At 39.8% G+C, this 25,677-nt stretch overlaps 2 protein-coding genes across 11 annotated transcripts in view; both read left to right on the top strand.

Annotated features, from left to right (window-relative positions):
* LOC121931691 (cytochrome P450 4V2) overlaps positions 1–17,661 on the top strand; it is a 58,201-nt gene extending 40,540 nt beyond the window's left edge. Inside the window, 9 exon segments of the mRNA XM_042469669.1 lie at positions 1,931–2,016; positions 2,932–3,122; positions 4,289–4,358; positions 6,184–6,310; positions 7,649–7,837; positions 14,779–14,881; positions 15,984–16,118; positions 16,292–16,471; positions 16,756–17,661. Of these exon segments, the coding sequence (XP_042325603.1) occupies positions 1,931–2,016; positions 2,932–3,122; positions 4,289–4,358; positions 6,184–6,310; positions 7,649–7,837; positions 14,779–14,881; positions 15,984–16,118; positions 16,292–16,471; positions 16,756–16,928 (1,254 nt within the window). The 3' untranslated portion in view covers positions 16,929–17,661.
* A 5,213-nt stretch (positions 17,662–22,874) lies between these two features.
* Positions 22,875–25,677, top strand: part of KLKB1 (kallikrein B1) — a 35,446-nt gene continuing 32,643 nt past the window's right edge. Inside the window, exon 1 of one of the 10 annotated variants that reach the window (XM_042468514.1) lies at positions 22,875–22,970. Coding sequence is in view for 6 of the 10 variants with exons in the window: in XM_042468510.1 (XP_042324444.1) it covers positions 23,018–23,142 (125 nt within the window). In the remaining 4 variants the exon portion in view is untranslated. Of the gene's footprint in view, positions 22,971–22,991; positions 23,143–24,623; positions 24,936–25,382; positions 25,432–25,677 lie in introns of those variants that run through there. The other 9 variants (XM_042468521.1, XM_042468510.1, XM_042468520.1 and 6 more) reach the window with 9 other exon arrangements.

Below are 25,677 nucleotides of genomic sequence, written 5' to 3'. Positions count from 1 at the left end.
AGGCTGCTTGATTTCATTTGCCTTCCTAGGTCACAAATTCTGTAGGGCTGTTCATATATAAATGTAGGGGCTAGACAGATTGGCAGAAAGGGATGGCAAGACACTGCCCCTTTCTGCCCCATATGGAGACCATGGCAGCCAAACGCTGTGGCCTCCGGGAGGCCTAAAAAGAATCAGCTCCCTGGTGGGTTCTTTTTAGGCCACACGCAGTGTGCCATTGGCACACTTGCACACCATGATGATGTTCATGTGGCATGGTGCTGTTTGGGCGCTGCACCACACAGACGCCATTGTTGTGTGCCCCATATGGACGGGTGTGCAGCTTGATGGCGGCCAGGGTGTGCGGTAGGGTTGCTGTAAACGCTCAGCCCCCGAGCAACCCTAGTTCCAGCCCAGGCCAGCACAAATCGTTCGTCTGTACAGGCACTTAGTTATTACACTGGTAATAAAATTTGCAAAGCTGAACTTAGATCCATATATGGTGCAGGGGATGTGGGATAAAGAAAGTGTTTTGATGTGCATTTGAGCTAAGAAAAACTGGATAGAGATCAATTTAGTGGTAGGTGGAGCTATAAGTATTTGTTTGCAAAGTTGACCTTTAGACCAGTACTAGCAGTACAATCCTTTCCATGTTTACTTGAAAATAACAAGTTCCATTGTGTGTGTGTTTAGACTTTTGGTTCTATTGCCTTTTGTTTTGTTTTTGTTTTCCTGGGAGGAAATCCTATGCAAAACATGAGCAGATGCAATTTAGTAAACATAAATAATGTTGCTGGATAAGATTTTTGATATTCCTGGTTAAAAGTACTTCTATTATTCAAGAATGAGAAAGAAAAAATATTTATCCAGTTCAGGGACCATAGAAAACTTTGAACTTAGTTTTGTATGATCAGTATGAGGTTTGTGTTTAAGACAGATATTGTGTTAATGATTAACTAGTTTGAAAGTTTCATCTGAGTGCTATTTGTCATACATGTGCAAGTTCTTTTTTGTTTTAAGTTTTAAATTGGCAAGTGCTTGAAAGGTGATTGTTTCTTCTGAATGGAGCCTACACGTGTGGGAGCTTTCTGTGCATGAGTTCTAACCTTGCAGCCTCTATTCTGTATAACAGATTTGTATCCTGAAAAACAAAACAAACATTTAAGATTGTATGGAGAGAGTCCACCTGCATCAGCTTTTGTTCAGAGTTTGATATCAAAGTATAGAGAAGGATCAGGGACATCATCCTGTTCTGAGATTTGTGTTGTGGTATTGCAAGACTGGTCTCATGAACAGAGTGTTGATGAATAAGCATTCTCATATTAAATGGGAGGGCTTTAATATTCTGTATTGGCCTGGGGAATCATGTGGATTTCCAGATGTTCCTGGATTATATCTCTCAGCAGGCCTAGCTAGCATAGCCAATGATGAAGTATGTTGGGAGTTGTAATCCAAAAACCTCTGGAAGACCACATCATTTCTCTAGATCATTACTGGTCCTTATGAGTTGCAAAAGGAGAATAAATTATCCCCAGCCACAGTCCGGTTTTCAGAAATGATACTGATTATCCATTTCAGCCTATTTTATCAGAAGTGGCTGAATGTTGTTGTTGTTCAAGCCATTTTCTGACTTATGGCAACCCTAAGGCAACCCTATTGTGGGTTTTTTATTGGGGGAAAGTTTCTTCAGAGTTTCTTCTTCTTGCCATTACCATGGTCGAACCACTACATTATGCTGGCTGTTGTTATTTTTAAATCACTTAGCCTGTGGGGGTATCTAAAGAGAGAGGCCACACTGAAGTAATCATTATCAGTTCTGCAAACAACAGGCTATCCAACTAAACTATTTAAGTAGATAAGTTGGTTTTAAGGATGAGTAGAACAGATAAGCATAGAAATAGCTAATTTCTCCTTTTTCATAAAAAAATAATGCTTTGTTTTCTTTTCGCAGATTATTTTGAGTAGCTCAAAGTATATTCAGAAACCCTATCCTTACAAATTTCTTCATCCCTGGCTGGGCACAGGACTTCTAACAAGGTAAAGTGGTAACTGGCCCTACTCATGCTGCTGGGCACACACTGGACCTTGTCTTCTGTACTGGGTGGGGTGATGATGATCTTGGTGTGGTGGAACTTTCCACAGGTCCATTGTCATGGACAGATCATTATCTAGTAAGGTTTAGACTCACTGGAACTCAGAACCTCTGCAGGAGGGTACTCCTGCTCACCCCCGTGGCTTTTGGCCTGTGGGGTCTCTCAGGGTCTGTGTTGTCCCCTCTGCTTTTTGGCATATATATGAAGCTGCAGGGAGAGGTTGTCTTGAGTTTTGGGGTGCAATGTCGTCAATATGTTGATGACACTCTGCTACTCCTTTCCAGCTCAATCCAAGGAGTCCCAGGCAAAGAAGGGAAATGGGCAGTGTACATGGTGGCTCTGCCCCCTTCTCCTTTGCTTAGGACTAGTTGGTGCCAGGCAAAGGAGAAGGAGGTGGGCGGGGCTCACACTGAAATCACAAATAATCAGATCATCCACTTTGTCCGTGACCATTAGAAGACTGTCTACTTGGACTATCTACCACAGTTGATCAAACTCAGAAAATACAAGAAACTATGGTTAATCTAAACTAGGAAAAAAGTTCCAGAATTCCTATTCTTGGTATGCTAGTGGGGAATATGGGAATGGGAAGTGCACAGGCTAATGACCATGAAGAAGTGGAATGTAATCTACAAAAGCTTATGATAAAGTAAATCTGGTACAGTAGTTGTAAAAGTGCCACAACTCCTTTTTTACCCCTTTTAACCCCTTCTCTTTAGGCCCAACACTAATTTTTCATGATCTGTTTTATTATAAATCACTAAAGCTATAATTCAATGTCAACATTTAATGCGTTTAAAACATTTTTTCAGGGATTTGGGTGTACGTATAGAGAAATTTTAAAATCTTTGTTTTGCAGCACTGGAGAAAAATGGCGATCAAGAAGAAAAATGTTGACTCCAACCTTCCATTTCACCATCTTAGAAGATTTCCTTGATGTGATGAATGAACAAGCCAATATTCTTGTTCAGAAGCTTGAAAAACATGTGGACAAAGAACCATTTGATTGCTTTTTGTACATTACACTGTGTGCCCTCGATATAATATGTGGTAAGTCCTAATGTTTGCTTAGTGGCTTTCTAACATTGTAGTTATAATGTAAGTGTACAAATTTCATTTCTTACATTGGAAGAATGAAATGTGTTGTGAAAAAACCCCAGAAAGCCTTCTTTCTCTGAAAACAGTAGGCTTATGTTTTGTTGTCTACACTGAGCACATGCTAAGTATTTTTTAAAAAATATTTTTCTGTTTTGCTTTTTAAATAAATGCCAGTTTATTAATCCATTGTACAGAATAGGAATTTAGAACTGAAATTGAAAGAGCAGAAGAAGCAGGGATATTCAGGGATGGCTCAAACACATATTTGAGGAAAGTGAGACATGGGAGGCGATGGAATGCTGGGGAAAGATAGCCCTGTAGATATGTTTTGCAAATTTGCATGACTTCCTTCACTTCCCAGCTTCCTGTGTTGAGCAATAACTTGTGAAGTGGAATTGTAAGTGTGTTGAGCTAGCAGTAGTTATAGTTTTTTCTGTCATCAAATGTCCTGCACAATAAAAAGGCCTGAATAGGACTAATGGTTTCAGCAATTGTGTACAGCGTTAGTGGCCCTGGAGTACAGATTAACATTGTAGCTCACAAATAGAGATGGTCCCAGGTTTAATTCTCAGCTGGATGGGACTGAAAAAGGCTATTTCTGAAAGCCTAGAGAGCCACTGTCTGCCAGTGTAGATTGGGATGGAAATAACATGGCCCTCAGGATTCATGTGGCCTGTCAGAAATTTCTCTGTGACTCTTGAAGCTCTCTAGTGCTTTCTGAGCCAGCTCACAAGTTGAAAATTATGTGGGAGAAAAAGGAACAATTACTCCTCTGGAAGCTTCCAGAAGTACTGATTTCTGGATAAAACAAATATGGGAATACCCACACCTTCTATCAAACTCCAAAGCACTTTTCACAATAAGAAATGGCTGCCTATCACTTCCAGCTTTCTTGAAAACCCTCGGGGGTCAAAGGCAGCCCAGTGAGATCCAGAGTCAGTGGGAAATGCAGTAGTGTGACCCCCTGGCTCTCTTGTAAATGCTCACTCCAGTGCAAATAGGACTGAGCTAGATCAGTCAGTGCTCTGACTCTGTATAAGGCTGCTTGCCATATTCCTGTTCTCACCATTGCCAGTTTGTAACACTTCTTACAGATGTCATCTCTTTTCTATTTCTAGAAACAGCTATGGGCAAGAATATAGAAGCACAAAACAATAAGGATTCAGAGTATGTCCAGGCTGTCTATAGGTAAGCTTAAATGTGATCCTGTGACCCAGAAGAGCCTAGCACTTTAGCTAGAGGGTAATTGGGGGAGTGGGGGGAGCCTGTGCTTTCAGAGTGAACTGCACAAAGGATTGGCTTGCATTATGTTTCCTGCAGACTGGTGGCAGATAATTCAGACTGTGTCTGTTTTATCAGTTTTGCAGAAGCCCAGTTCATATTGGATGTTATCTATAGTGCTGAGGACAGGGACTTAAGTGCTCTACCATTATGTATTTCAGTAGTGTCCCAACTGAAAATATGGACTAAGATTATGGTCCACATGCAATTTTGTACTGGCAGCCAACTGCTTACTATAGTGGGATTTTATTCTGCAGTCCTTTATATGCCCATAAAATCTGTTTCAGAAGGTTTACTAGCCCAGAGCAGGTTTTGAGGATGCATGGGAGTCCATAGGTGAGGAAGAGGGAAGCTGATGGAAGCATTTTCATTGAGGAACTCCAATGGACGTTGGTTTGTGGGAACTGCAAGCTGCATACATACTCTGCATGAAATTGGAGCTCCCATTCAACTGCAAAATTGGTGGATGGCTCCAAAATGCCAACCAACCACACCTAAAAGTATCCAGGAGCAGTATTCTCTAAAGCTGGACTGAGCATGCTCTATAGTCAAGAAAGCTGCACCATTGCATTTTCTGCATTTCTGGATATTTGGAGCAGGGAGGGGGCTGTTTTAGAGTAAGAAGTTCCTTTCTACGGCTTCTTGACTTTTTTTTTAAAGCATTTTACAAATGTTTTGGGGCAATAATATTTTGGATTGAGGGTGGTACCAGGGCTTTTGTGTGTCTCAAGGCATGACTTAGGTTTTACAGAGGGTGAACATAATTCCTATCTCCTGTAAAGTAAGGTTCAGAGCTTTAGTTTTTTGTGCTTTTTTTTGGGGGGGGGGATGTGACTATGTTCTAGAAGAGTTTGACCAAGAGAAGAAGTGACCAAACATTCTCACAGTTACTAAAAACAAAGCTCTAAACATGAAGTTGAAGGCTTTCATGGCTGGCATCCATAGTTTTTTGTAGGTTTTTCAGGCTGCGGTGTCTCTCATGTTCCTTGATTCATGTTTGAACATAGGGACCACTAAATGCAGTGTTCAAACACGAATCCACAAGCACCTGGACAATTTCAACAGGAAAGAAGAAACTCTTAAAGTTAGCAAAGTTTGGCTACCAGTCCTGAAAAACACTAAAATCAAGAGCCACCGAATGCAAATGAAAACCACCCAGAGTCAGGGGTTTTTCCAGCAAACAATGGATCTCTAATTAAACAGACACAAATCCTTTTTGCATATCCTCCCACCTGGAGGCTTTGTCATTCAACAACAGAACAACACACAGATTAACATGGAACTCACTCCTCCCAATCCAGGGTCATACATTATATATATACCCCACTCACTTCCATGCCAGCGTTCTCTGAAGATGTCAGCCACAGAGGCTGGTGAAACTCCAGAAACAAACTCTTTGAGAACATGGCCACACAGCCTGAAAAAAACCACAAAAAACTATGGATGCTGGCCATGAAAACCTTTGACTTCATGTTCAGAGCATTGTTTTTAGTAACTGTGAGAATGTTTGGTCACTTCAAGTTTTGTAAAAACAAATAAACAAATGTTTAATGGGTGATGTGCCTCAGATCATCAGAGTTGTCCCCACTGGTATGTTGCTGTGTACTTCATATGAACCATTTTTGTTCTTCTCTTTACATGATATTTCATGTTCTTCACTCCAGTAGCAAGAAATTCAGACTTTTAATGATGCCCATAGAAAGATAAACAGCCTTGCTGCTTGTTGTCCTAGGATGAGTGATCTGATTCATCACAGACAGAAGTCACCATGGCTTTGGCCTGAGTTTATCTATTCTTTGTTCCAAGAAGGAAGAGACCATTCCAAGAATCTGAAGATACTACACACCTTTACCGATAGTGTAAGCTGCAGCATTTCCATAGTATGGACAAAAATATATTAAAAATATTTATTAAACTATGTACACACCACACTGTAACGTAGGATCTCAGGGCAACATAAGATAAAATCATTAGAATGCATTTTAACAATGTCACATCTTTAAACTGGGATTCACAGTCATGATTCTTCTATAATCATTGTTTGGCATTTCTATGATTCTATTCATTCTTCCATCACACATAATGGCATATGTGTACTTTACCATTTTATCCTTGCAACGTATCTGCAAGATAGATTGTCCTGATAAAGAATTGCTTGAACCTTTATGATAATTAGTGAGTCTCATCATTATATCAGGATTTGAACTCGGGTTTCACTGACCCAGCACCCTCTGTTTTCAAGTTCACTGTTACCATTCTGTTTCCCCCAAAAAACTGTCATCCAGTCAGTTCACGCAGGAAATATAATCTCCACTAGTTTAGAATAGCTACTTCCATGAGGGCATGTCACTTTAAATTCATTGGTACAATGGACAGTTATTTTTGTGTGTATGTGCACACACATCTGCTGGATAGCTGGATAATTTTAAAGATTCCTAGCGTTGTAAAAACCACTTGCCTATTTCCCCCTTCTGTAAAGATTTTTGAATGAGGAAATCAGTTTGTGCCCTTCCTCTTCCAGATCAGCCCTAGCCAGCATAACCAGCGATACAGGCTTATTGGAAGGCAAATATTTGGAGAGCCACAAAATACTTATTTCTGTTTTCAAGTTCACAATTAACAATTTTGTTCCCCTCCCTCCCAAAGGTGACGTCCAGCCAATTCATGCAGGAAATAAAATCTCCACTAGCTTAGAGTAGCTACTTCCATGAGGACATGTCACTTTAAATTCATTGGTGCAATGGACAGCTCTTTTTGTGAAGTGACCTTGCAAGATTTAGCCCATAGAATATTCAATATGTTTGCATTCTGACATAAATGATAAATTAAATGACTTGCAACATGATCCTGATTCTTACTCAGAAGTGCTGATTGCACTGAACACAGTATTGTGCTGCAGTGCAGTGTTTCTAAACCCTTCAGATATTTTGGACTTTAGCTGATATTGTTTCTCACAATTGGCTGTGCTGGCTGAGATTTCTGGGAGTTGAGCACCAAAACAAAGTTTGATAACCACAGCCAGTGTGTACAGAGCTTTAGTTATGGTGGTTTATCTCTTTTCTGTTCATGTGCACACTACTCAGCACTCAGTCCAGGGTCCAGTAGATGTGGCTAATCACTTTATATTGCACTGAACAGGGTACACATTGGATGATGTAAGCTAAGATATGAATGCTGTTCTGTTTTGAATATCTAAGGTTATTGCAGAGAAAGCACATCAGCTGAAAAACCAGGAGCACAAGAGTGATGTTGTAATCACTGGTGAGCGAAGCAAGAGCAAAGTGAGAAGAGCTTTCCTTGATATGCTTCTGAACACCACTGATGAAAATGGGAAGAAGATGAGTTATCTGGACATTCGAGAGGAAGTGGATACATTCATGTTTGAGGTAAAGGATGTACAGCACAGAGCATAGCAATGTGCCTAAGAGGCTTAACCAAGGTGGCCCTACCATTGGGCAGGGTGAGGCAGCTACCACAGGAAATAATAATAATAACAATAATAATAATAATAATAAACTTTATTTCTATACCACTTTTCCGTGTTGATCAAAGCGGTGTACAGAACAAAAGAATACAACAATACAGCAGTACAGAATAAAAATACAATATATACATAATGATAAAACTGTATGAAAATTACAAATACAATTTAAAAACTATTAAACCAAATCAAAGCCAGCTGAGCTGATGAGCCATGATGCAAAATACATATGGGGGGGAAGCACATGAATATCCGAGCACATGGGGGAAAGCTTGATGGAAAAAAAAGGTCTTAAGTTTCTTTTTAAAGAGATCCATCGGGAAGGGTGTTCCAAATTTTTGGGGCCGAGATAGAAAAGGCCCTTTGCGAAGTTGACGCATATTTCGCAGTCGGAAGCCTCAACAGGTTCTTCCCAGCTGAACTGAGTGTGCGGGGTGGATTATATGGGGAGAGGCGGTCCTCCAAGTAACCTGGGCCCAAGTCAAGAATTAGACCTTGAAGGAAGAAAACGGAAGCAAGGTATTGGATATAACCAATATCTAAAGCGGACTGCTATCTTTAGGTACAGTAGAGAATGCTATATTATGAAGTTGTGGGATAATATGGAGGATGCTGCAATATGTGATCATCAGATACATTGGAGGATACTGTAGTTGCATGGTAAATTTGAGGGTAGGGGGTTACATGACTGTCCACAGAGCCATACTTCCAAAGAGAGTCCAGAGGCACAAGCAGTTAGTTGCCTAGATCTGTATCAATAAACCAGCTTCAGAAGTTTTCATCTCTACCAGCACTGGGTCAAAGGGTCTCAACTGCCTATTTTACACTAGGGCACCCCAAAACAGTGTAGAGTAGAACTACTGTAGCTCTTAACAATATATTTTCGCTGAGAAAATCCACCCCTATCATTTACTGAGTGGGGTACAGCAAAGTTAAGAGGGGACTGGGATGCCTGAGTGAAAGAGGCACATAATGTCATTGGATCTGTCAATCCTGTCAAGCAAATGTCCCAGCACTCTAACTCTACATCCCTTTATTCTACTGAATTAATTGAAGGGCTGGAACAATGTTGTAAAGCCACCTACTGGGTTGCAAGTCAGGAAAACTCTGGTTTTAGCTATCTGCAAGACCACTAGATCGCTTAGGACAAGTCACTCTTCCTTAGCCCATCTGCAATACCAGGATGATAATGCTAATGTGACAAGATCAAAAAGCATAGTAAACTTACCTAGGTTGATTTCTGGTCTTAAGGCCAAGATTAACATGGAAGAATCAAGTGTGTTACTTGCCCCTTTGTGTTCTGCTTGGCCCTCTGGAATGCTATTCTCTTTCAGGTCAAATACAAATGCCCAAGTATGATTGCTACAATGTTAAATCTTAAACTCAGAACAGAAAAACAACTTGGTATAGGCTGGGATGAAGAAAATATGGCTTTCTGGCTCCCAAAGCTCCTGGGGCCTTTCCTTTCTCCTTTGTTTTTGCATTCTTCCCTCTCCCTTCCTGGTCTTTGCTTTTGCTTCTGTTTCTCTCTGTTTGCCTCTACTATTCATCTCAGCAAGCCTTCCCTCCTTCGTGAGTGTCCTCTTTTTCTCTCTCTCCATTTGCCTCCCTCCTCCCTCTGCCTCCCAGCTAATGCCCTCCCTCTCTTACTTATTTCTGCTGGTGTTCTTCGCAGGCCTCTTGCCCTGCTCTCTTTCCTTTCTCCTCTCTGCCTGTGTCTGCTCTGCTTTTCGCACTTTCTTGCAAACACTCTCTTCAAGATTCTTTGCATCTCTTTCTCTTGTGTTACTCTTTCTCATACCAATCAGATAAGTCAAATCATTACATTCAATGAGTGGAAAGTATTCGGTGTAAGAAATGAATACAGTATCATATGATACTTACAGAGATTAGTACAGATGGCTTTTAAACCATGATTAGATGAGGAAAAAAGTGGCTTTGGTAATACTTATTGTACGACAGTGCCTCCAAACCATAACTGCTCTGTCCCCGACCTATAGCTGCTGTGTTCCTTTTCACTGATGAGGGAAGCCTGTCAATGAACTCGCAGTGCGCTGGTCCACAGGAGCAAAATGTCACTATTGGGGCAGTTGCGAGATTTACAGTCACACGGTGTCAGTATCCTCTCCTCTCCTCTCTTCTTGTCCTCCCTTCCCCTTGCTATTCCCCAGCAGCCTGATTTCCTTTATTTTATTATTTTTCCATTCTTTTCTTTTTAAAAAAACTTAAATCTCAGCAGCAGAGCCTCAGAATTGCATGAAAAAAGTGAAAATAAAAGTAAAATAAATAATAAAAAAACATGCTGGGTAGAGCATAGGGAAGGGAGGCAGAGTTAAGGGAAAGTCAGGAAGAGAGTGTGATGGGAACAGCAGCCCAGTTGTTCGAGTGAGATGATCTCTGATTGAGAAGATACTCTGAAAATGTTTTGTTTTTAAAAACATTGACAGGCTTGCTATGTAGAGAGATCTTGTAACACCTTTGAGACTAACTAAAGAAAGAAGTTGGAGCATGAGCTTTCATAGACTTATGTCTACTTCCTCAGATGCATTTGGTGGAGTTAAAATCAAGCCAGGGACAGACCACTCTACCAAATGCATCTGAGGAAATAGACTTAACTCTATGAAAGTTCATGCTGCTAACCTCTTTCTTTAGTTAGTCTCAAAGGTGCTACAGGATCTCTCTACATACTGATTCTACATAGTAACATGACTATATCTTTAAAATGACAGGATTGCTGTGAGAGCAGGCTTGGTAATGTCCTAAATCAGAAAATAGATTTTTATGTTTTTTGTGGGTTTTTTGGGCTATGTGGCCATGTTCTAGAAGAGTTTCTTCCTGATGTTTCGCCAGCATCTGTGATTGGCATGTCTGAAGATGCCCGAAAAACCCACAAAAAACTATGGATGCCAGTCATATGAAATTTCATAATAAAGTTTATTTAAAAACATAAAAAAAGGGGGGGTAGAATTAAAAGTAAACAAAATGGTGCAGCTCACAGGCTCTTCCATAACCTGCATTTGGCCTCCAGTCCCATTACAGTTTCATACTTTTTTTTGGTGGCACATTACTAGAAGTAGCTGCAGCTATGTGCTTCTGTCATGTTTTTGTGATCCAATATAGTTCATGGAAATGTCCTATATTTCAATACTTCGGTACAGTAAAAATATGCTGAAGCTACCTTTAGAACAGGGCAATCTTTGGATCTCCAGGTATAATTTAGAACCTCTATAATTTGTTCATTGTTGTACATCAGTCTTCCTCACATGTACTAATGGACGCAAGACAGAGAAATTCTTATTTGCACATTTTAATGTGTTTTACTTAAATATGGATTTGAAATAGACCAGTGTCTGATGGTGTTTTACTGTTTTAAACAACAATACACAATGTTTTTGAGGCAGGTAGTTTACTGATTATGTATTTCACATCACTTTATTAACTCAAAATACAATTGGCCGCCCATATCCACAGATTCTTTATCCATGGATTTAACCATCCACAGCTTGAAAATAGTCTAAAGATATATATATTTTAAAAAGCAAATGTTTGCCATTTTGTATAAAGGACATCATTTTACTATGCCATTGCACTTAATGGGACTTGAGCATCCACAGATTTTTGTATGCATGGTAGGTCCTTGAAGCAAACCCCAACAGATACCAAGGTTCACTGTAAAACTGAAAAAGTCTTTTAAAATTCAGTGTGGTGTAATGGTTTGAGCATTGAACTATGACTCTGGAGACCAGTGTTTACATTTCCATTTGGACATAGAAACCCACTGGATGACCTTGGACAAGTTAAACTCTCACAATCTCAGAGGAAGGCAAATGCAAACTCTCTGTGAAGAAATCTTGCAAAAAACAAAACAAAAACAGACCCTGTGATAGGTTTGAGGGTCACCATAAGCTACTTGAAGGCACATGACAACAAAATGCTAGACAAACTGATCTGAGAATATTTACTATGCATAAGCCTCATCTGTGAAAGAGTTAACGTTGTGCAGTGGTGTGTTCTTTTGCCATCTGGTGGGTTATTGGAGGTACTGAGAAAGTTGGTGAAATAATAAGATAGTTCCACTAAATTTCCACTAAAGTGGAGTAAAAATCAAGTTACTGTTAAGAAGTCTGAGAAGGGAAGTGTTAGCTTTCAGATTGAGCAAGTGCTTAAGAACTGCATGGCCTAACAGGAAGAGGTGGACTTTAGCAGACTTAAATTTTTATATATATATGTGTGTGTGTGTGTGTGTGTGTGTGTGTATACATAGACATACTGAATGACTGTTTCATTTTTATGTTTAAACTTCATTAGTAACAATTTCCCCCACTCCTGATTTCGTACTCGATTGATTGATATTTGGAAAGATTAATTTCATTGTTAGCAAACAAAAACTTCACATTCCTATCTGATTAATTATTATTATATTTGTACTGCTGTATAAATGAGCCTCAAAGATATTTAAATTGATTTTAACTAATAAGAAATTTTACTGTGAGATTTCAGTATTGAATATTGTATTGACTATCACATCTACAACTACCATGTTTCCCCATAAATAAGGCCTGATTTAGATGGGCCTTTGCGCCGCCCCTGTCACGTGCTAGGGGTTGGCCGAGGACGCACCATCCATACCGGCCTCAACCCTAGCACGTGACAGGGGCATCGAAATGGCAGTGCCCTGTACACACGGGCGCCGTCATTTTGATGCAACAGACACATAGCATCCACACCTCTCATCGCGCTTGTGACGTCACGAGTGTGCCATTTGCGCACTCGGGCATTGCAAGTGCGACGCAAAAAGAACCCATTTTTTACGGGTTCTTTTTCCACTGCCAAGAAGCCTTGCCATTTGGCAGCTGAGGCTTCCCGCCAGCAGAAATGGAGACAGCGGCAGACTGCCCTTTTTGGGCAGTCTGTATTCTGCCTAAGACACTGTCTTATATTTATTTTTCCTCAAGAAGACATACTATGGCTTATTTTCAGGGGATGTCTTATTTTTATTAAGTATGGTAGAACAATTTATTCAAATATAGTGAAGTCGTGTTCTTCTGGAACATCGTCATAACTCTCCAAACCCAGAATTCCATCCTGAATTTCTTGCAACTCCATTTCCATTAGAACCATTGGCCCCAATCTTTCCACTCCCTTCCCACCCACATCCGTTCTGTGCCAGGCCTATGAATATGTCTTATTTTCGGGGTATGGCATATATTGCAAAAATGCTTAGAAATCCTGCTACGACTTATTTTATGGGTATGTCTTATTTTCGGGGAAACAGGGTAGATGAACTGTAGTCAGTGGGTTAAACAGTATAGCAGCTTTCTTTTCCTCCATTGACACTGGTGCATTTAGTGGTTTGCTCCCAAACTTTAGTGGGAAATTGTAGCATCAGTTTTTTTAAAAATAAGTTCTGGGGAGCACTGGAAGGCTACAAAAAAGCCCTTGGGGAGCACATTGGCCCTGCTTTGCCCACTAACATCTCTACTATGGCATAAGCCAGGGGTAGGCAACCTGCGGCCCGTGGGCCGGATGCGGCCCGGTGAGGCCTTGGGACCGGCCCCAGCCCGGTCCTGCCGCTGATTGCCGCCAGGGCCTTTGGTGTCTTGCGCGAGGGGCATGGTGGGGCAATTGTCTATAGAAGCCTTAGAAACATGCATTTATCTTAATTTTTTTTAAAAAATCAGCAAATTTTTCGCGTGTCCTCCATTTTTTATTTAAAAAGTGCCCTCCATTTGAAAATTTTGTCCTACATTTGTCTCGGTTTATTTATTTATTTAATTTTTTGAAAAATAATTATTTAATTATTTATTTTTTGGCTTCGGCCCCCCAGTTGTCTGAGGGACAGCAACCCGGCCCCCGGCTCAAAAGGGTTGCCTACCCCTGGCATAAGCTTTTGTGAACTAAAGCTTCCTTTACCAGATCCATTTAATCAGTAGAAGTGTATACCATGACACATTTGTTACCTTTTAAGGTAACAAATAATCTTTGTTATTATTTCATACTAAATGTTCCATGTCTTCTTTTCACCTTCTGTTGTTTTTGAGCTTATAGATTGCTTATCTGTATTATGGAATATTGGGACTCAGCTTTTAAATTATTATTATTATTATTATTATTTGTTATTGTTGCTTCTTGCAATGTAATCTCCCCTCCAAAAAATTGTCAGCCCCCCACTTTCACTTCCCATGCTACACTTTTAAAAAGACAATTGTTCTTGCAGTCACTCACATACCAGAATAGAAATGTATTGAGTATAGTTCAGTAAAACCTTGGAAGCCCCATCAATTTTAGTTGATATAATTCATCTATTACTGAGTGACATTAACTGGACTGTGCCCACTGACATCAAGTGGGATGGTTGAGAAGTGACATTCTAGTGTTAAGAATGACTCTCTTGACAGTTTGGCTTACAGCTCCCGCCTGACATAGTCACTGTAGCCAATTGTGAGGGTTTATGGAATCTATGTTCCATAGTGGGGGTTTATGGGGGTCCAAAAATATCTGGATGGCAATAGTTGTCCCTCCTTTGAAGCATCATTGAAGCTAGTGTGCTTGTTCTCAGAAGCAGTTGTTGTTTTATCCATTCACTCAAAGTGTATGGGAATAATTTTGGAGCAACACTTTACCTTTACAGGAATATGACCAAGGCTGGATAATTTTGTCTTTTAAAAAATTGAAATAGCCAGATTTATATGTGAAGCTAGTCACTGAGCATTGGGTAACAAAAATTATGCTAGTGCCCAAGAATTTAAAATAGTTGTCTAGGTTTTAGAATGGCCAGTTACTATAATTGTTGAGTATTATGATTTTAATATTTAAAATGCAAGACTTCTACATTTTTCCACCTAGGGTCATGATACTACAGCTGCTGCAATGAACTGGTCTATTTACTTGCTTGCATGTCACCCAGAAGCCCAAAGAAATGTTCACAAGGAATTAGATGAGGTTTTTGGTAAGTTTCTTTCTTTTTTCTCCTGGACAAGTTGGAACAATATGGTTTGCATGTGTGTGCTTCCTTGTAAGTTTTCATGAATGCCACCCAGTGCTGTTAAGAGAAAGTTTTTAAATAGGAGAATCTCAAGGAAAAGCCCACATTCACTTTGTGTACTTAGCAAAAGCTCACATAGGACATTTTATTGATTCCAACGGAATTAGTGTTCCATATGTATCCTTCTCTTTGCTAGCACTTTCATCCCTTTCCAAGAAGAGGCAACAATTAGAAGACTATACCTACTGGGGAAAAAAACAGAAACAAACTAAAGAAAACCCAACTTTTTTTTCTGACCATGGAACACAGGAGAATACTTGAGTTCTGTCTGTAGTGGCCTTCCCAAATAGTTTGCAACTCCTGATGGTGGCAGAAAATGGGTTCTGAAGAAAGGAGATGGAATTCAGATTTTTCATGCTGTCATCTGCTTCTTCACTAAGGGCACCATGCCAGCTAGAAGGAAGCATCACAGTGTTGATTAGCCAATGCATTGCCTTATGATAACCCTTAGTATAGGAAGACATGCCAGCTTAGAACTTCTGTCTTCTGTTCATGGCAGAAACTGAGATAGACACAAGTACTTCTCCTGTCATTCTTTAAAATGGACAGGCAACTTCCAGTAGCCCAGAGCCTGAACTCAACTCTGGGCCTGTACTTTGGAGTTCTGTACCTCCCCTGCTGTCCCAAGCCCTCCTTTTTTTTTTTTTTTTTGCTTAAAACATCTCCTACTGCACTCTTATAATTAGTGGGAGCAATTTTACTATGCTTTTGAGTCCTAATTGTTTGGTTGCAGAGACATCCCTTTTCCAAAGTAAAAGTGACCTGAAAAAAATTCCTTCGAGCCTAAGACAGCTTTGGGAGAGAAGATAGTTGATTGAATCCCATGTCTCCTAGGATCTCCAGGCACACACTTTGCTATTTTGGAGCAGGTTTTAGGAGGGCAGATGGGAGGACATGGGCTTCCTTTTTCTCACCCTTACTTTAAAGCAGCTATCAACGTTTAGGATGTATGTTTGCTGCTTTTAAAGAGTGTATGTTTCTCTCAATACTTCTGTTTTCTAATCAGGTGACTCTGACCGTCCCATCACAATGGATGATTTGAAAAAATTACGTTACTTAGACAGTGCTATTAAAGAAGCTCTTCGCCTTTTCCCTTCTGTTCCATTTTTTGCCCGCACTTTAAGTGAGGAGGTCCATATAAGTAAGTAGTCCCAATACATTGATGTATTACTGTGCTGCAGGTATATGAGCCCAGCGCTAATACATTTAGTGCCTTGGGAGGTTATTTTCAAGAACATTCCTTTTTAAAAAGCTATTCTCTCTCTCTCTCTCTCTCTCTCTCTCCATCTCTCCTTTTCTTTCTTTTTTTGACAGAGGGATTTAAGATACCTAAAGGGACTGACTGCATAATTGTGCCTTATGCGCTGCATAGAAATCCTGATATATTCCCAGAGCCAGAGGAATTCAGACCTGAGCGATTCTTCCCTGAGAATTCATCTGGTCGGAACCCATATGCCTATGTGCCTTTCTCTGCTGGGCCCAGAAACTGCATTGGTGTGTATAAGAGTGAAAGATCTATGTCTCATTGATAATCCAGGGCACATTTTTGTGTTGTTATGCTAGGCCTTCTAAAACCTTGCGGATTCCCTTACAGAAGTGCTAGAGTTGAACAGAGTGCAGCAGAGAATTCTAAGTCCCTCTTCAAACTACAAATCCCAAGATTCCATAGCACTTAAAGGGGAGTGAAACTGTTACACTTGGTCACCATGGATACAGTACCCCTGTGAATTTTTGCTGTTTTTCACTGTAGATATCATTGCTTTCCAACTCTTTTGTAGGTCAGCGCTTTGCACAGATCGAGGAGAAGACAATTTTAGCCACTATCCTGCGACACTTTCAGGTTGAAACTAAGCAGAGGCGTGATGAACTTCACCCTGTAGGAGAACTTATTCTTCGTCCAAATAAAGGGATCTGGATTCAGTTGAAAAGAAGACAACCTTCTAGCTCCTAAAATAAGAATCCATGGGAAGATTTCCTACCACAGTATATTTGGGCCATGTTTTCATCTGAATTTTCACACAACATTTGACTTTGGTTTGGCTCCTTGTGTTCTTAAACATAGGCAGCTTGCTGATTTTGCTGGAGAAAATAAATGATTTGATTTCTATTTTATAGAAAATAATTGCACATGAATATTATTTACTTATATACTCGACTTTAAGTCAACCTCATGTATAAGTCGAGAGCAGGTTTGGGGACCAAAATTATGGAGTTTGATATTACCCATGGATAATCTGAGAATAAAAGTTAGGGGCATATAACCAAATATCTAAAGGATGAAGCCAAGGAAAACAATTCCAAATATGTTCCAAAATTCCAGCAGGTATAATTATGTTTATACTAAAGGCTGGATGAATAAGAGAGTAGGGGAGGGTCAATGCTTTCAGGACAGATTACACTTCTGCCTTCCACTAGGGGATGGTTCCTTTTTAAAATAAGAGTTAAAGTACAGAACTTACATTGACCCATGGATAAGTTAATTCAGTTTTTTGGGGTTAATTTTTTTGACTTAATTTTCTAGACTTATACATGAGTATATACAGTAAAAGCACTTGAAAGCATATGTGAAATCAGCCTATACTTCATAACGAACTCAAAATGTCTAGACTTTGAAGCAATGTATAAAATGTATATTTTCCCTTTCTCCCTTGAAGTTTCAATAAAGAGCCCTCCATAGTCTAGAATATAGATCTAATTCTGTTTTTTTTTTAAACAAATTACCCTAGTTCTTGGCACAGTTCACCAGGACCCAACAAGAGGAAGTGATGTAGAGATGAAATCTAATACATCTTCACTGATCCCAAGGTAATTTGATGAGAGGAAAGATATAGAATATTGACAAATGTAGACCTTTAGGTTAAAGATTTTCTGTAGCTTGGATCAAACATTGATCAGAATGGAGACTGCAATCAGGAAATAAAAACTAGGAATGGGAAGGGTAACTATGAAAGAACTAGACAAGATCCTAAAGCGTAAAGATGTACACTAAAGTTAGAATCGTCCAAGCCATAGCATTTTCTTGATCAAGCCAGAAATTTCCCTGGAAGCCAAGATGATCAAACTGAAGTTGTATTTTGGCCAGATCATGAAAAGGCAAGATTTATTAGAAAATACAATAATGCTAGGAAAGGTGGAGAGTAGCAGAAAGAGAGAAAGACTGCACACCAGATGGGTAGACTCAATCAGGGAGGTCACACCTCTGAAATTAAGCAGAGCAGTGGAATACAAGGGGTCTTGGAAATGTCTCATCCACAGGATTGCCATGAGTTGGGGTCGACTGGAAGGCAGCTAACAACAACAAAATATCTTCTGGTATTTTAAATTACCAGGCATTTTCTGAATGTATTCAGCCTGGGCTTACCTGAGAACTAAAAGTATGATGGGGAAGGGCAAATGTGTTTGTGAAAGCTGTACTTCCAACATCTGTCCCTTATGTATCTGTTCTGAAGAAGGGTTTTTCCTTCCATTCATGTGTGTGTGAATAGAAGCCTCTGTGACTGAGAACCCTGATGAAATAGGTTCTACAGCAGCTGGAGCTTTCTATTTGTATTCCAATCAAAGGGCGAAGAAGCCCTTTTGAGATGTCAGCTCAACACAGATAAATTAGGGAGAGCACCAGTGGGGAAAGGAATGTTGGGGGCAGGGATTGCATGACCCTTTGCCCCTCCTGCTTTTAGCCATTGTTTGAGCAGGATGAATGCCAACATGTGGCTAAGATCTCATGTGGAGTAAATAATTATAATTTTGAAATGGTATAACAGCTAGTCATAGAATCATAGAGTTGGAAGGGACCACAAGGGCCATCCAGTCCAACCCCCTGCCATGCAGGAAATCTAAATCAAAGCATCCCAGTTTGATTTATTTATAAATATATTTATAATTTAAATATTAAGATATTCAATTTCTGTCATTAAAAGCTCGTCATTGTTTCTCTGGATGCTCAAAGTTCTAAGATGTTTTTAAACAAGCTCTTAGAAAGCATTGCTGCATATTTTGGTGTGATTCCTGATGGATGGGTTGATTGCACACATGTGCTACTCATCCACTAGACTAGACGTTTTGAACTTCAGTTTCCAGAGCTGCCAGTCAGCATGGCAAATTATGGGAACTGTAGTCCAAAATACCTAGAGGGCCAATGGTTCCCTACCTATCTCAGTGATTTCCGGGATATAAATACCTAAATAAATAAAATAAAAATAAAAAATACATAAAAAATAAAAATTTCCAAAAAAAGTACCTAAGTTAGCCTGTCATAGCAGGAAAAGAAGGATGTGTGGCACCTATAATATCACCATATTTTTCTGCCATGAAAGATTGAAAAAGTTATTTTAGGCTCTTCATAATGTGCATTGACCTTGAACAGCTTTGTGTAAGAGTATAATTTCTACTTACTGAAATCTTCTGGTTTGACATTCTTATCCAGCCTTGCCTAGTAAATATCAGCATCATAGTTCCATCCGTCAGTGTTCTTCCTATCTAGTCTATCCTGTTTTCTGCAGCGGTCAACAAGAAGCCTCTGGGAAGCCAACAATCAGGTCACGAAGCCTATAGCTTCTCTCTGTTGTTTCTCTCCAATAATTGGAATTTAGGGGCATGATACCTGGATCCTATAAGCAGTATATGGGCATCTTGAAAAGCAACCATTGATAACTTTATCCTCTGCACATGTGTCTTCTGGTGGCTTGAGTGAAAGCAAAAGAGGAAGGAGGCAAGAACGAGACATAACACTAATGTACAATAGTTGTACCTAATACAGAAGAGACAAGACTGAAACAACTGAAAGTGAATAGAGAAGAATGGGATTCCTATTAGTCTGAACTGCCTGCCTCATATGAGCAAAAAGCAACGCACGCAGATCACAGCCTAAAAACACGGGGGGGTGTCTACCAGAATCAGGAAACATTGCTTTTTTGCACTACAACTCCCTGCTCATGGGGAGACTCTGGGACTTGTCCAAAAGGATTACATTTCCAGCCTCTTGTGTAGACAAACAATTGGCAAAACACAAGAAATGTGATCTTAGGGAGTAATAACTTGAAGTTGATTAAATTGGAATAAAGAAATTTCAGAAAAATTGAGAAAGGGTAAATATTGTACTACCTCTGCTACAGCTACTAAGAAATCAAAATACACTGAATGGAAGGAATAATAGGAGAATAGAACCAAAATAGAGTAAGTTTTAAAAAAAAAAACCTTCCAAATTTGGAAAGGAGAAAATTCAAAATCAAACAACCTCCTTTTAAATTTTAACACAGGAGAAAACAACACAAAAGGGATTGACAAATAGGGGAACAGAAATAGTATAGTACAACAGTTAATGAAAGATGCATGCATACATACACAACCCCCCAAAAGGAACAGGAAATGAGTTCAAATAATTTCCCCCAACTACCTTAATTCTACAGAACAATGCATGTGAATGTGCATGTGTGTGCACACATTCACACACACATGCATAGCCACATGCACACATAGATACCATAGAGGCTAAGAAAATAAAAGAGCAACCAAGGTAAATATATTACTGTAAATAAAAGGAAAAAATTGTTCTGGGAAACTATCTGGATATATGGATTTACTTTAATACTGGAGAAGAGAAGAAAGGAGCTTGAAATCCTTGGAGAGGATTGGAGAGTCCCTTGAAATGACTGGAGTGTCTCTGATAAAATGTGTCATGTGAAAAAAAACAAACGTGCCAGTTCTGTCTTTCACCAGACTCAGTATTTTCATTGAAATCACACATAAATGTGCTGCTCTAGAAAATGGCAATGTGAATTCTGAATTGCTAATCACAATCCAGCCCACATCCAGCTTTGATTCTGGTTGCTTTGGAGAGAAGAAGGCTTTGCTTTAAAAAGAACCAAAACTGCTCTGAAATTTTAATTTAGTTTGGGCTAACTCACACACATATATATTGATATTTGTTGTATTGCACCATGAATCTGAAAACCAGAGTTTGAATCCCCACTTGGGTATTTAAACCCACTGGATGACCTTGAGTAAATCACACTCTCTCAGACCCAAAGGAAGGGAAAGACAGCCCCTCTCTGAACAAATCTTGCCAAGAAACCCCATGATATGGCCTTAGAGTTGCCATAAGTTGGAAATGACTTGAAAGCACACAACAACAACAACAGCGACAATAAAAATGAGAGCAACACTAGCACCAGGTAAGATCCCTTGGGAATATGGTTTGGAAGGACACCACTGAGAAAGTTTGCTGCTCAGTTACCAACCACTTCATTCAGTAGAGATGCCCAGGCAGCAGTGGCTGTTGTACTTAAGAGCTGATATGGAAGCAAGCAGATCTTCAAGTGTTGTGCTGAAATAGAAATAAACACAATTCTTCCGCTGCAACATACCCACCCTTCTCCAATTAAATATGTGGACTGCTTTAGGGAAATGGAGACCTTTGATGCTAAATCAGAATGAAGACATTTTTCTCGCTAACCTGGTCTTTTGAGGACAAGAGAAGAGGAAGATGAATGATGACAGTTACATTTGTTAGGAAAAGAGCAGGGGAGGACAGCTTAGACTTGCCTCTGTTTGGTTAAGTTCTTTCTTCTGTCCTTTGCACTAAGAGCAGAGGACAAAGGGGAGGTGGTTCCATGGGCTATTTCAAAAGCTAGATCTGTGGCCCATTCAGATCACATAATTGAATCCTGTGAAATGCATCTTATGAATCCTGGGGTTAGTAGTTTGATGAGGCACTAGAGCTCTCTGGCAGAAAATTCTAAGTACCCCTCCACTGACTACAAATCCTTGTATTCTACAGGATGTTGCCATGGCACTTAAAGTGGCATCACAGTGGCTGTAATGTCCTGTAAGACATATAGTTATGGTGATTTGGGATCCAGTCTTTCAACTTTCTCTGGAACCCAGCAAGAATTCAGCACAGGCTGCCAGAAGGCAAATTTGAACAACAATAACAAAACAAACAATAAAACCAGAACTATTCCTGTTTGTTTGTTCTGAAATGTTGAAACAGTGCCAGGGTTCCTTGAAAGTTACCTTGGGGGCTTCCAGGAAAGGACATGCCCACCTTTACTGGCCAGATAAAAGGGCAGCCTGGGAAATCCAGAGGGGTTGAGGGCCACAAACACAGTCTGGGGAATTCACACCCCAAACTACGGGTTTTATTTTGCTCACCCCAAGTTCAACAAAACAGATGATGTTTGCTCCATGAAGGTCCTGGCCTGGCTGTAATTTGACTCAGTGCATCTTTTCAAAACCAGCTCTCTTTAATATATATTGTTACTTAGGTGTTGATTTCAGGATGCTCCAACAGTACATGCCCCACAATATATTCCACAATTCACCAGCTTAAGAAAAAACAACAACAACTATACTCCTTGAAAGTAGCTGAAATGGGGCCAAACCATTAGGAACAGACAACTTGGTTTTTTTCTCAGCAGCAATCATGTTTCAATCCTGACTTGAAAGGTAAGCCAACTCTTCAACACAAATTTGTGTCAGTACTAAAATCTGTCAGATTCCACTCTTTAGTCAGCACCAATATAAAATAACACGCAACCACACCAGAGGAAAACAACTGGTAGAAGTATATTGAGATAGACCTTAAGATGAATAATGGCCACACTTGTAGTAGGTTTGGACTTTGATGGTAAGGTAGGGAATATATTTTGAATGTTCTTGAACATGGGGTGAGGCCTGGGGTCATCCAGATGTTGTTAGATGACAATATCCAATTCTCCCCAGATCATTGGCCACACTGGTTGTGGCTGATGCTGAACAACATCTGGAGAGTCAAAGTTTGTCCAGAACTGGTGTACATGTTGAGCTTTCCCTTTTCTGTGTTTTGCACTCCCCATGATAAACACAAGAGGGCCTTATCTAGTATAAAATAAAGATCTTTAAAAAGAAAAAGGGAAAAGGGAAAAATCTCTGTGTCAGTGGACCTGTTACTTTCAGCCAATTGTACATCTTCTTCCAAAGGCAGAAGCAATGTTTACAGTGTGAGCTTTCATCAAAGGTAAATATCACAGATGGATAAATATTGTCTTGAATGGCCAGTATGGAATGAGTCTGTTTTATTTTCTGTTTAGTCCTCCTTTCCCCCTCCTTTCCCCCCCTCCACATTTTGGCACAACACATAGCCTCTATTCAAGCAGGAAAGTTACAACTGCTACAGTAACTCTCTCCAGGTAATGGACTTTTTTGATTTAGTGGGCTCTGTGTTTTTAAATGAAAGGTAAATTTGAATGCTTGGCATGGTTTAGTTTTGAATTTCTTCCAGACAGGCATTTAATAAAAGAAATTGTTTTTGGTTAGCTGGTTAGTTGAATAACTTTAAAATAATTTATTTCCAGGGCTGCACTAATCAATTAGATTAATCTATTTAAAAATCATGTAATTGATTAAAGAGTTGTGAACAAGATATTGGACTACATACCTTTAAAAAAAGAAAAAGAGTTGAGGGCTTTCTCTGTCCCCCCACAACCCAAATTTGTAAAATTATGCATGTTACAGCATGTCTGTGCCATATGAAAAGAGGAAAAGTATGCCTTTTGCTTTCAAACTAATTTTGTCACAATATGGAGATTTAATCAATCAGTCATGAAAATTCATGATTAAAAACTCACAACACAAATCCTCACTACACATCTATTCAGAAAGTAGGAGACACTGAAAGAAACAGACCTTACTTCGATGTGTTTCACCAAAGGTGTGCATTGAGCAATACCTTTACATATGTGATATTAAATACATTTGATTTTTGTTGAAATATTGTGACACCTCTCAGATTAAAAATGTATAAAATGTACTTTTCATAGAAAACACACTTGGAAATATATATGGATATTCTTCTCCCCCTCTCTTGGAATCAATCATGTTGTGTTTATGCCACAGGAATAATTTCACTGCCAATCTGAATAGACTTCACTCGTCGCACACAACATGTTTACAGTTAAGCAAATTATTAAACATCTGTCATATTTAACCTATGGTTTACTTAAGAGTAAATTTGTTCAGAAGTGAGGTCAAAAGGTGCATTCCTAAACACTCACAGTGCCTTGCAGAAGTAATCCTAAAGAGCAGTAGTTCAGCATGCAGATTTATGCTAGGGTGAGCCATTTACAATCCTCCAAACTTAATGGACAGACTCTGAAGCTGCAACTCAATGGCTATTCCATGCCTCATGGGGAGCCAGCAAGATTGGCAAAATGTTTGGCTCTTTCCCTGTGTGTGTGGGGTGTGTGTGTGTGTGTGTGTGTGTGTGTTGAGTGCCTTCAAGTCATTTCTGACTTATGGTGACCCTAAGGTGAACCTATCATGGGGTTTTCTTGGCAAGATTTGTTCGGAGGAGATTTGCCATTGCTTTCCCCTGAGGCTGAGAGCATGTGATTTTTCCAATGTCACCCAGTGGGTTTTATGGCTGAGCTGGGAATTGAACCCTGGTCTCCAGAGTCATAGTCCAATAGATGTTTCAATAGAGAAATATTAATTCATGTGCAGAAAATACTGTTTTCTGTACAGAATATGCTGTCCTTTGTGTAAATTAACCATGTGCACATTGTACATATTTTCTCCACAGAATTTTCTATGCAGAAACACTCAAACCACTCAAACCACTATGCCACACTTGCTCTCATAGCCAGATGCAAAGTGCTTATATCAGCATGGACATCTTCCAGGTCCTCTTGAATCTTAGCACTTCTGCAATCATTTGGAGGGAGGTGGCTTCAGAGGATGAATGGTAATACAAATATGTATTTACCAGACATATCTGAGAGGGCTTGAAATGCTGAAGGAAGAGGAAGGGAATACCACTCTCCACAGCACCTGAAAAAATAGAGCATATGCAGGAACAAGGAATTTTTTTATTTGGGGGTAAAAATTAGGTGAATAAAAATAACCGCAACTGGTTGGTTGTACAGTAGTCATGTGCCTATGTCAGTACTCAGTGGAAGCATACTTGATCTCTATTTCAATCTGGGTAAGTTTCCAACTTTGTGCATTTGAATCTTTCATGTTTTGTGCATTATTGGCTGGTCTGTCGGGGTGGTTGTGGACTGTTGGTGAACAGCAGTCTTGCCACAGACACTTAACCAGACTAAGGTCTATGCTTGCATCCTAGTCTCAGTTCACTTGCAGGTTGATATATGTTTTCCTCTAGAGTTGCCCTGTAATTTGTCCCTTCAATCTTGCCATCAGTCCTGACCCAGTCCTGGTTGAAGAAAAGCATCCCCACAACCTGATGCTGCTACTACCATGTTTCACCTCAGGGATGGTGTTGACAGGGCAATGAGTCCTTTAGCTTGATGATACACAGCACATTTTGTAGCAAGACCAAAATGTGTCTCATCAGACCAGAGAAGATTTTTCTACATTTCTGTTGTATCATCCATATGCCTTTTTGCCAATTTTAAGTGGAGGTTGATATGGATTTGTTTCAGCAATGGCTTTATTCTCACAACTCTTACTTAAACCAGGTTTGTGGAGCATCTTGATGATCACTAACCCCCATAGACAGTTTCTCATCTTCACTGCAGATCGGTCCGGAAGAGGGTGACCAAAATGATGACGGGTCCGAAATTATGCCTTATGAGGAGAGAGACAGGGAGCTGGGTACGTTTAGCTCCCTGTCTCTCTCCTCATAAGGCATAATTTCCAGACCTGTCACCATTTTGCTCACCCAAAGGAGATGGTTAAGAGGTGATATGATAGCTCTGTTTAAG

Source organism: Sceloporus undulatus, chromosome 5 (assembly GCF_019175285.1).
Source record: "Sceloporus undulatus isolate JIND9_A2432 ecotype Alabama chromosome 5, SceUnd_v1.1, whole genome shotgun sequence".
Classification (NCBI taxonomy): domain Eukaryota; kingdom Metazoa; phylum Chordata; class Lepidosauria; order Squamata; family Phrynosomatidae; genus Sceloporus; species Sceloporus undulatus.
Note: the sequence above shows the minus strand (reverse complement) of the source record. Positions and strands in the feature narration are given on the sequence as shown.